The 12,252-nt window shown below is 43.8% G+C and overlaps 1 protein-coding gene across 1 annotated transcript in view; it reads left to right on the top strand.

Moving 5' to 3' along the window:
* The first annotated feature begins 852 nt into the window (after positions 1-852).
* gnao1b (guanine nucleotide binding protein (G protein), alpha activating activity polypeptide O, b) overlaps positions 853-12,252 on the top strand; it is a 12,037-nt gene continuing 637 nt past the window's right edge. The window contains exons 1-8 of the mRNA XM_052064198.1: positions 853-1,345; positions 1,504-1,546; positions 5,299-5,440; positions 9,202-9,362; positions 10,118-10,246; positions 10,327-10,456; positions 11,381-11,534; positions 11,607-12,252. The exon at positions 11,607-12,252 is cut by the window's right edge and continues 637 nt beyond it. Coding sequence (XP_051920158.1) covers positions 1,228-1,345; positions 1,504-1,546; positions 5,299-5,440; positions 9,202-9,362; positions 10,118-10,246; positions 10,327-10,456; positions 11,381-11,534; positions 11,607-11,794 — 1,065 coding nt within the window. The 5' untranslated portion in view covers positions 853-1,227 and the 3' untranslated portion in view covers positions 11,795-12,252. The remainder of the gene's footprint in view (positions 1,346-1,503; positions 1,547-5,298; positions 5,441-9,201; positions 9,363-10,117; positions 10,247-10,326; positions 10,457-11,380; positions 11,535-11,606) is intronic.

Below are 12,252 nucleotides of genomic sequence, written 5' to 3'. Positions count from 1 at the left end.
ACACACACACACACACACACACACAGAGTGTCTTCGAGCAGGCGCAGTACTACACTCTGAACTGGTTAACAATCAAGGCAGACATAAGAACCACCATCCACGCTCACACCTAGGGACAATTTAGAGCAGGTGTCACCAACATTTTTGAGGGTGAGAGCAACTTCATGTGTACCGATTGTGTGAAGGGCTACCAAATTGATACACGTCTGAAATAACATATTTGTCCAAAATACCTTCAATAATATGAGGATGTGTTATTTTTAATACTTGATGATTTAAATTGTCAGACTTTGATCGTGTTTCGAAATGTCTCACAGTACTGCCAATGTTTGCATTTTTAAATCATAATTTCTACTAGCAAATCACAATGTCCAGGCACTGGCGGGCTACTCAAGTGGTCTTCACGGGCTACCTGGTGCCCGCGGGCACCATGTTGGTGACCACTGATTTAGAGTGTTCCATGAACCTGCCATGCATGTCTTTGGAATGTGGGAGGAAAGGTACCCGGAGAAAACCCACGCAGGCACGTAGATTACATGCAAACTCCACTCAGTATTATCCACTCAGGTATATATTAGTGTTTGTGTGTGTACGTGTATGTGTGCGCGCGTGCGTGCGCGCGCGCGTGTGTGTATCTATCTATCTATCTATCTATCTATCTATCTATCTATCTATCTATCTATCTATCTATCTATCTATCTATCTATCTATCTATCTATCTATCTATCTATAAATATATAATATTTCCACGACGTGATCCTAGCGTTGACGTCAGCAAGATTGTCTGCGCGAGGTGTGTCTCTTCCTCCTCCACGAGAAAAAAAAGACACTAGGAAATCAGCAGCAGCACCAGCACCGCCCTGGAGAGAGCGAGCGAGCGAGAGAGAGAGAGATCCAGACCCCCCTCCCATCCCTCCTCTACAGACTCCCCACCTAACAACCTCAGCCCCGCAGCTAGGCTCTCTAGCAAAGACCCCACCCCGCCCCCAACCCTCCCTGAGAGAGGGGACGGAGCGAGACACTCACCGAGGAAGAAGAAAAAGAAGAAGGGAAAAAAATAGAACAAGATCGCTTCGGGTTGCCCTCAATCCGGGCCTACTAATGCTGTAGCGTAGAGAGGAAGAGCGACGACAACGCACTGATTGAGGAGTCGGCGTCGCGGGGTGGACCAAGGCGGAACCCGTGGGGGGAACACGACGCTTGTTCATTCGCTTGTTCGTTACCATCATGGGATGTACGCTGAGCGCCGAGGAGCGAGCTGCTCTGGATCGGAGCAAGGCCATCGAGAAGAATCTGAAGGAGGACGGGCTGGTGGCAGCCAAGGACGTCAAGCTGCTGCTGCTCGGTAAGACTTGGTGCCCCCTACCTCCTAATCAGCAACCAGCCCACCGTCTCGGCCCGCCCTCCCCGCTTCCCCACACGCTGTCCCCGGTCGGGCCGGTGGTGCTCTCCGTGGTACTGATTTTACCATTAGCCGCCCCCCTCCGTGTGTGTTCTTTCCAGGCGGTGGAGAGTCCGGCAAAAGCACCATCGTCAAACAAATGAAGTAAGTCCCTCTGTTTTTTTGCCATTTTATTTTATTATTATTACCGCTTCTTATTGCTTAAAAAGGGCCTCGACATACCCCCACCCTGCACCCCCTCCTCCCTCCTCTCCTTCCTTCCTCTCGGCTGAGCCGCCATGTTTCCAGAGGCCGAAGCCCGCGAGAAGTGCCCGGAGGTTTTCGCACCTTTCGGCCGGGAGGAAAGGCCCGGGTCGGCGGGCGCTGTTCGCTCGGCCCTGGTGCTGAAATGTACTTAACGAGGCTTTAGGGTTGTGGGAGGGGCGGGGGGGACTTTCGGCTAGTGTAGTGACTGTAGTGTAGTGTGGGTGTTGTTCCTCTCTCCTCTCTGAGTGTGTGTTCGTGTGTGAGGTCAGCGCGGCTCCATTAGTGAATACCTCTGCTTTTAATCTTAATGGCTTTAAGTGCCCGATATCGGCGCGAGTACTTTGCCTATAAAAGAGGATTTACGTAGAAATACGGCTCGGAAAACCGCATCTAAACCTAAGCTAAATCACTCTTTGATGTTTTTAAATCACTGTTGTTGCTCGGTCCTAAACCTCTTAGTGAAGTTTCGAGATGTTTTCAGGAGGAACCACGGAGTCTATTGTATATTTTGTAATGTGAAGCTTCTCCGCAGTGCGCTTCCTCGCCCCCCCCCCACCCCCTTGCTGCTTTCTCTTTTTCCTTCACCTCTTTACCCTTTCAGATTTCTGTTTTCCACAATGACCCTGAACGCAACATTCGAGGCTAGATTGTGTCGCCTAGTTTTTTCCGCCCTCTTGCTCCCTCATTTTTTTGTTTAAACCAGCATTACAAAGACGTGAAGTAGATATAGAAATATAATTAAGAGATAGATGGAAACGATAGTTACATAGGTAGATACATCCAGTGCCATCCATAATCAATGGCACATATAGTTAACATGTCTTTTTATTGCAGTTTTACTCTCATACAGAAAATTGTAGAAAGATTTCCCAGACAGGTCGCCTATGGTGTTGCAGCATATTGGCCTGACTTGTGTGTGGGCAACTTGGGATCGTCCCCACTCGGTGACAGTGTTGTGGGTGTTGATGGTTGTTCGTCTCTATATATGCCCTGCGACTGACTCGCAACCAGTTCACAGTGTAGTTTGCCTTCTGCCCAAAGTCAGCTGATATAGTCTCCAACAACCCTTCAGGACCCTGTTCAGGATAAGCGGTGTTGAAAATGGATGGATGGTTCACCAGACACAGAATCTAGCTCCTAGCATGGCAATTGCCCTCCCCAGACCTCAACCCCATAAATAAATCTGTAGAAAAAGCTAAATAGGAGAGTCGTACATTGTGCAAAGAGGAATGGTTTTCGATCCTCTTTTCTGTATTCTCCCATCTTGTGAAATAGTGTTGGAGAAGATTAGGTCCAGTTTTGTTGGCAAAAGGGATTAACATTAACAGAAGTAACATCACAGCTGTTAATAATTGTGGCACCTCTGATTTGATGTCAAATAATTTAATGAAAAAGAATTGTTTATTTTTTTTCTCCCACCGAATAGATACATTTGAATTAAATGTTGGATTTTCCTCGTTAAAAAATGTCCAATATTATTTAGATAAAAAGCTGAATTTGGATTGGATACAACTTTATTGTCAAATGAAATTTCTTCTCTCTCAACATAAATTTATTCAGTGCTAAAGAACACATCTTAACCAGGGGTACCAATAATTATGAAGATAGAAAGATGGATGAATCGATCACTTGTAGGAAGCTTGATAGATGATAGAGGGGTAGGTAGAAAGCTAGTTTGAGATACAATAGAGAAAAGCTGGAAGCAAAGATAGATGATAATACAACACAATACTGTACATCTTGATTTAAGTAGATGCTGTATATAGATGGTATGCTGTACAGATCCAGTCGATCAATATGGATAGATGGAAAAATGCATGGATAGGTTTGCTAAATGGTAGTGTATATTCGTCATCCCATGATGGAACTTGAACGGCTGTACATGTATGTATTTTACATGAAAATATAGCACATAAATATCACGTGTTTTGTCAAAATATGTTCTGCCATTTTATGTCAGCTGGGCAGACAACCTTGGTAAAGCGATAAAAAAAGAAAGGCTCAAAATGGCTCTTGTTGGTAACGTAACACAGAGGAGGTAAAAATTGAGTCTCGCAGGATATGAATAATTGAACTGAAAAAAGCCAGCCCATTTGGAGGGGTCGGGGCGGCGATGCACTAACTTGCGATCGTCACTCACAGCTGCAGATATGTCAGAGAATTTCTATTTTTACACTTACGTGTGATTGGTCCAAGCGGCGGATGCTGAAAAGCTTTGAAAATGACATTTGAGAACCAGAACATTTTTTTATTGCCCAGTATGTTGGAACAAAAGGAATTTGTCCGCTGTAGTTGGGAGTCGATTGTACAATAGCAAACAAAACACAATGGAAAAAATCTACATTTAGGACATCCATCCATTTTCTGATCCGCGTATCCTCACGAGGGCCGCGTGCGTGCAAGAGTCTATCCCTGTTGTCTTCGGCAGGGTACACCCTGAACTGCTAGCCAGCTAATCACAGGGCACACCTGGACAAACAATCATTCATACTCACAATCAAACCTAAGGACAATTTTGAGTGTTCCATTAATCTACTCCGCATGTTTTTGTAATGTGGGAGGAAACCAGAGTACCCGGAGAAAACCCACCCAGGCACGGGGAGAGCATACAAACTTCACACAGGAAGGCAAGGGCCCCGAATCGAACCTTGCACCTCTGCACTTTGAGGCGGACGAGCCAATCAGTCAACCACCGTGCCGCCCTACATTTCGGACATGTTCGCACATTTACAGAGTACACAGAGTCCATCGATCCATTTTCTGAACCGCTTGATCCTCACAAGGGTCGCGGGGCATGCTGGAGCCTATACTGTCCTCGGGCATTAGGCGGGGGAAACCCTGAACCGGTTGCCAGCCAATTGCAGGGCACACATAGAAGAACAACCAGCCATGCTTACACTCACACCTCGGGACAATTTGGAGTGTACAATCAGCCTGCCATGCATTTTTTGGAATGTGGGAGGAAATCGGGGTACAGGATAAAACCCACTCAGGCATGGGGAGAACATGCAAACTCGACACAGGAAGGCCGTAGCTGTAATCAAACCCGGTATCTCTGCACTGTGAGGTCGACGCGCTAACCACTGGTCCACCGGGCTGCCTACACATAGCCATTAAGCAATATAAAAAGTGTGCAATCGTGTAGTAACACTGATCAAATTGAATAGAATCGTGCAAAGGATGCCGAGGGTAGAAGCTGCCTTGAAGTCATTGCCTTCAATCTAAACATTTTGATCAGTGCAGTGGGTGAGGTTTACCACTGTACTTATTAAAAGAAATCAAACATTGAAACAAGATAATCTGAGCATCTAAACCATGCTGATGAAATTGTTGCATAAACTACTCATGGTTATTTGCAGCCTGGATTCTTTATTAATTCAATTCTCACTCGCTGTGGTTTGTGCGTCTTTTCCACTTCTCATCCATAATTACGCAATTTTGCACACAGCCAGCTGCACAAAATATTAAAAAGCGCCCCCCGTCCCCTCCTTGACTTTGGGATAAACTCTTTACTCTCGCTTTACAATTTGAATGTGTATTCAAATGAGAGATTTCACTCCCCAAAGTGAAAAGATGACTGGTTGAGGTCCAACAGGAACATATGGCAGAATGGGGCATTTCCTTGTGCTGATATCTGTGTGCGCCTGCAGGATTATCCATGAAGATGGATTCTCTGGGGATGACGTGAAGCAGTACAAGCCCGTGGTCTACAGTAACACCATCCAGAGCTTGGCGGCCATCTTGCGAGCCATGGACTCGCTGGGAATCGAGTTTGGAGACAAGGATCGAAAAGTCAGTTGCCTTCAGGCTTGAAATGCTCCGACACTAACATGATGAGGGATGACCGTAAAGACACATATTGTCAGAGATTTAAAAGCAACATTGAAGATATATATTGCAAATGCATTCGCATTTTTACATCTAAATATAATACGGTAATAACGTATACATATAACAATTAAACAGGGAATTATATACTCTCTCGCTCTCTCTCTCTCTCTAGAGAGAGCCTTGACCTATGCCGCTGTATTAAATTCAGACTACAGTAAATATTTGTATGGAAAAATTATTTTAGTAAATAAATCTTAAACAGTAAATGCGGCAATAAATGAGCATCGAGTGTATTTGGTCATTTGGCAGCCTAAGGCAAACCCAGTCATAGGCCGCCATATCTGTGTACAGTTCTGCTAAAACTTTGAACATCATCTCCAAATATACCAGGGGTGTCAAACCCATTTTTGTCTCGGGACACATTATAATTACTGTTTCACTTGGTGGGCCTTTATGACTGAAACCATATAAAGAAGTCAGGAACAACTGTTGATTCAAATATTGTTTAAGTTACTATCATGAGGGGTTTGGTAACAAGAAAATGCTTATAATATACTCTTATTTATTAGCTATGAGAATTTAAAATTTTGGTCCACATTTTAGAAAAGATCATGGAAGTTGACATCTATGAGCTGCTTTCATGGGCTACACAAAATGATGTGGCGGGCCAAATCTGGCCCCCGGGCCTTGAATTTGACACCTGTGGACTGTACAAGGAGAATTCAAAAACACTTATCCCATTTACATAGCTTTACATTAGTCTGATAAGCAAATAATCTCACTGGTTATGCTATAATAAGAACATTAATCAATATTTAATATTAACCGTTTGGACTACTTTAATACTCACACGTTGTGTCACTTTCCACTTCATCTCCACTGAATTTGCCTTGGTTGACACTGACAGCAGTGCATCCTGCTCTTGCTATTGACAGTTAAGCAGGTTTCATTTTTGTATACAGTGGACGTCCGCTCAGGGTAAAAACTGTAGCAACTTGATTTTAGTCCTGGTGCAAGTCTAGTTTAGTAGTATGGCAGGCTGTGTGCCGCGCCACGCTGGACGCATCAGTTCATCGACTTCATTATTATTATCGTCTTTACTATATTTGTTAAAGCACCCCGCGGTGCTATCACAGATGCAGGACTAGTGGTGAAAGGCACTCTCTAATGGCGCTTTTCAATTAGCCCGGTTCCACACCAAGATGGCCTTGCTTGGCCCCAAGTGGTCGCTTTTACATGAGACTTTCTTGGGGTTGAGCAGTTACAATGGAACGGCTTTTCAGATTCATCTCAGAGTTGGTTCTAAAACGGTAACTGTTGGGGTTGTTTTGTCACTGTGCGCAGATTAGCCAACAGTAATGTAGCATGGAACTGTGTTGCACACGCCCATTTGCTGGTTTTACATGAGCGAGACAGAGCCGACCCAGGCCGTCACCAAAGTCATAAATACAATACGTAAATAAACAATAGTGTTTGACAACAACGCTGAACTATATTTAAATTGAAAATTTAAAGCTCGAGTCCCATTCACTTGAATGAGGTCTCTAGTCGAAGCCTGGAGCATCGCCACTCCCCTGGTACAATGGTAGTGGCTCTCGCATTGGGCCCGGGGACTTTGGGCGGGTGCCAGAGGGCTTCGGATGCCGCAGAGTGAAGACTTAGAGCCGTTGGCTCGGAGAGGTGGTTAAATGAATGAGAGTGTGCTCTCCATTCATAATGAATGAACGCTTGCGTGTCACTCCCTAAATCACTATCGCATTATTTATTCCATGGAACATATGAAATTGTAAATATGGTTCATTATTGCTATAAAACACAAAATATGTGTCTTTACGCTGTATTTTTCTCTTGACGATGGGCAGTCAGCCACTGGTTGTGTCCCGGTAGTGTGTCTCGCTGCTTTAAACCTGAAAATAGATTTTTGATGTATGGTATATGTGAAAGTTTCCATGCATTTGATAGGCTGTACTTTGTGATGTTGCCACAACAGCAATTCATATTTTGAATCGCTGCAAAAACAGTGGCTGAGACTCGCCACTTGTGAAATGTTATGGCAGAACACCACACTCTGCGAGTGGGCACTGTCCAGTGCAAGGTTGCACAGTTCAGTTGATCCCGGCCCCACTTCGGCCAGAGCCTGTGGTAATAAAAAAGCAAAGGAGGTTGTGTGGTGTGGTGCCGGACCTAGCGAAGTGGTGTGGTGGTGTTTGGGGCTCATGGAAAAGTGCCCACTTCACAATGGTCAACTTGACATCCACAAGTGGAGATCTTGCAGTTGCTTGCCTAATACTTTGCATGGTCAAATCTGCTGTGTGGCCTCCAACAAGTCTGCGATGCATGTGCCATATAGACTGCGCGCCTCTGCTGCACTGAATTTAAAGAAAATGAGCCACTTCCATCTGGAAGCAATTTGGCTGAATTCACTCCCACAACTGCACCAACCCACGTTTCTAACCACGCCCGGCTACGGAAATACCAAAAGAAAGTAAAGTCAACCTATGCGCTCAGTTGAACACTTTTCCACTTTGCAGTCAGTCAGTCGATCTAAGATCGACAAGCCGGCGCCGTTTCTGCGTGTTGTTGGTAAAATGACTTTGAATTCACATAGGAAAGTTGCACTTGCGGATATGATGCCCCACTGTATTTATTGACATTGGTTTTCTAAAGTGTTCCTGAGCCTCTGTGGTGATATCGTTTACACACTGATGTCAGTTTTTGATGCGGTGCCGCCTAAAGGATTGAAGGTCACGGGCATTCAATGTTGCTTTTTGCCATTGCTGCTAACATGCAGTGATTTCTCGAGATTCTCAAAACCTTTTGATGATATTATGGACCGTAGATGATGAAATCCTTAAAGTACCTTACAATTGTACATCGAGGAACATTGTCCTTAAACGATTTGACTATTTTCTCATGCAGTTGTTCACAAAGACATGAACCGCTCCGATCTTTGCTTGTGAATGACTGAGCAATTCAGGGAAGCTCCTTTTTTCCCCCCAATCATGTCATGGCACCCACCACTTCCCAGTTAGTCAAATAAAGTCAAGTCAGTTTTTATTTTCAAATAAAATAAAATTAGCCTGTTCGCCTGTGGAATGTTCCAAGCAGGTGTTTGATAAGCATTCCTTAACTTTCTCCGTCTTTTTGTGCCACTGTCTCAGTTTTTTTGGAACGCGTTGCAAATTCTAAGCTAATGATGAATGGCACAAAACAATAGAGTTGATCAGGTTGAACATAAAGTATCTCATTTTTTTTCGTGTATTCTATAAAATACAGATTAAACATGATTTGTAAATCATTTTATCCTATTTATATTGATTTTTAACACAACATCCCAACTTCATTGGATTGGGTTTATAGATCCGGGGATGTCGTTCATATTTGTCAACTATGAACCTGTGAAGCCCTTTGAGCTACTTTGGTGAAAGGCACGTCTATATGTGCCCTGCGATTGGCTGGCAACCCGTTCAGATTGTATGTCACAAGAGAGTGGCTTGATGTCAGTGACTGGTATCAGTTGCTGTTGCGATTAGCCGATACACTGAAATAAGGTACTTGCCCCCACTCCCCCGCCGCCAAAACCTAGAATTAATTCCATATTTTTTGGTTTTGTTTTAGGTTGTCGAACAAATTAAAGTTGAAGAACTTCATCGTGGCCTAGAAAGGCATGTGTCATGTGAAATGCACTAATCTTTTCCAATTTATCATGTTTTCATTTGCAGGCGGATGCCAAGCTGGTGTGTGATGTCGTGAGTCGCATGGAGGACACGGAGCCATACTCAGCGGAGCTTCTCAGCGCCATGAAGCGGGTTTGGGCTGACGCCGGGACTCAGGAGTGCTTCAACCGGGCCCGCGAATACCAGCTCAACGACTCGGCCCAATAGTGAGAGGCCAGAATTACACATAAAAAAAAAGAAAAAGAATTTTGGAGGAATGGTACTCTGGCTTACTCTTACACTCCAAAAGCATTTGTTTGGTTGATTGAAAACTCCAAATTGTCCTTAAAGGGAGAGTCTGTAAGGTTTTGTGCTATTTAAAACCAATAGAATGCAGTGACCAAAGATCGAGCGAATTTGGTGCCGAAGAGACCAAACGTTGTAAACCGACCTCCAACTTCTTCAGCAGAAGTGCAAGCAAAATGTCATCCCAAACGAATTCTAGTATTCCCTCAAGTGAAGGAGTAAGTGCATTGCATTTGTTACATTTGTTGTAATCATCATGCTGAGGAAGTCTGTCTCCTGTGAGTATTCGTAACAGACGGATGGCAGGAAAACATTGCAGCTTCCTGTAAGGGAGGCGCGCCCTTTATAATATTTGCGATTACTTCACTTTCAGTTACATAAAAGAATCAAAAAGACACTGTATATGTATTTCTTTTGCATGTTATTGAAATGAATAGTGGGTTTTTGAAATAATGAACATTGAAGAATCAATAAATGCTTACAGGCTGTCCCTTTAAAAGTGAATGTGAGGGGGCTGATGACCATTCCAGAGTGTGCCCCATCTCTCACCCAAAGTCAGATACGATAGGCTCCAGCTCACCCATGATTCTACTGAGAATAAACGCAATCGAAAATGGATGGATGAGTTGTAATTGTTTCTGAATGATCCCCATTTCTTGCTCCTTGTCGTCACCAGCTACCTGGACAGTTTAGACCGGATCGGGGCTGCAGACTACCAGCCCACAGAGCAAGACATTCTGAGAACCCGAGTGAAGACCACCGGCATTGTGGAAACTCACTTCACCTTCAAAAACCTCCATTTCAGGTAGGTCAATCCTTGTAGCCGAGGTGTTACTTTAAAACCCAGTTCAGAGAATTCATCTCCCATTTGCCGCCATTCCGCAGGCTCTTTGACGTGGGAGGCCAAAGGTCAGAGAGGAAGAAGTGGATCCACTGCTTTGAGGATGTGACCGCCATCATATTCTGTGTGGCCCTGAGTGGTTACGACCAAGTGCTCCATGAGGACGAAACAACTGTAAGTGTGACTCCAATGAAGGGTTATATCTATTAAGAAGTACATTAAGTGTGTGTGTGTTTTTAAATGCACTTCTGGCAAGCTTTAAAAGGCATCTGGCTGTGATGAATTGGAATTGCTACGCCTGCAATTAATTTGAAATGTTTTGCGGAGAAGTTTTGCTATCTTACATTGTTGCGTGTTTAAAAACAAATTTAAAAAAAGAAAAAAAAGACAACAGTAGATTTTTAAAGGGAACACCTACAAGTCGCAACTGTACTTATTTGAAATATCGTTTTTATTTGTTTGCAAAAAACTGTACTGGAAACGCAGCTAATATTTTGGTCAAAGGGCAAAATCAGCAAATCGGTGAGGAACGCTCGTTCCTACCGACTGCTGTCAGGCTGATGAATAAAAAATAACAATCATAATAATAATAATAATTAAATGATGTGAAGGAAAATTGTAAATAGTACTGCGATGTATCCATTTTGTGTTCATATTGCATTTAATTGAAAGATGTTTGTTGTTTTTTTCTCTTTCTTCTTTCTACATACATTCTTGCTGCTGGAGGCTGTAAATTTCCCCAGTGTGGGACGAATAAAGGATATCTTATCTTATCTGAATGGTTAAAACAAAACAACACTGCAAAGAGGTCATTTTATGACTGCTGAACTGTGATTTTGCAGAGGTTCACAATCTTTTTTTGATTACATTGATTTTTGCAAAATGAACATTTGCCAGTTATACTAATGACATTATCGAGTACTATTTTCCTTATTAAGGACCACATCCCAAAATTCTTGTTGGTTCTTTTAGGAAGGCTGTAGCATTTGTTGATTTCAAAGGAGATGCATGATTGTTTTCAATTACAAGCAGGGTAACGGAACAAATGAAACTCGCATCTGAAAGCATCACCTTATTCCATAAATCTTCTTATGGCAGAACCGCATGCACGAGTCCCTCATGCTGTTCGACTCCATTTGCAACAACAAGTTCTTCATTGACACCTCCATCATCCTCTTCCTCAACAAGAAGGACCTCTTTGCGGAGAAGATCAAGAAATCACCGCTCACTATCTGTTTTCCCGAATACACAGGTGACTGTTTGGCTGACATTTGCCAAATCAACTTCCCTGAAACTTAACATGCGTTCCTCTCCTCTCCTCCAGGTGCTAACACTTACGATGACGCTACTGCCTACATTCAGGTTCAGTTCGAAAGTAAGAACCGCTCTCCCAATAAGGAGATCTATTGTCACCTGACCTGTGCCACGGACACAGGAAACATCCAGGTAGTGTTCGACGCCGTCACCGACATCATTATCGCAAACAACCTGAGAGGGTGCGGCTTATACTGAGCACGGCCGTCGTCGCCGAGAGCGTGAGGCGTTATATCATTTTCATGGTACTTAAAAAAAAAACCACAAACACACACGCACACAAAAATATGTAGTTCAACACGTCCGAAATGAACCCAAAGAGCTGCCGCAAGACGTCAGGTCGGATTCATGTCATGATTTTCTCCCCTTCCTCTTCTTATGAGTTCACGACCCCCAGTTTTGTCTTTGAATGTTTGAATGATTTGCTGATGAGCGTAAACAAACAACCAGGGGAGGGGGTAAGGAGCAGCAAATAACCCTCCCCGAGTATTGTCTGCTGCTCCGTTTCGACGAGCGATAAGATGGCGCAGACGATGCTGCCAATACATCAGGGGAGGCGGCGCTCTCATGGCCAGGAAGCACTCCTCCCCTTCACATGACCGAGTAGCCCGCAGGTCTTTTCCGCTCCTTTTCTCTTGTCCTTCGACAGAAAGAGA

Source organism: Hippocampus zosterae, chromosome 4 (assembly GCF_025434085.1).
Source record: "Hippocampus zosterae strain Florida chromosome 4, ASM2543408v3, whole genome shotgun sequence".
Taxonomy (NCBI): domain Eukaryota; kingdom Metazoa; phylum Chordata; class Actinopteri; order Syngnathiformes; family Syngnathidae; genus Hippocampus; species Hippocampus zosterae.
Note: the sequence above shows the minus strand (reverse complement) of the source record. Positions and strands in the feature narration are given on the sequence as shown.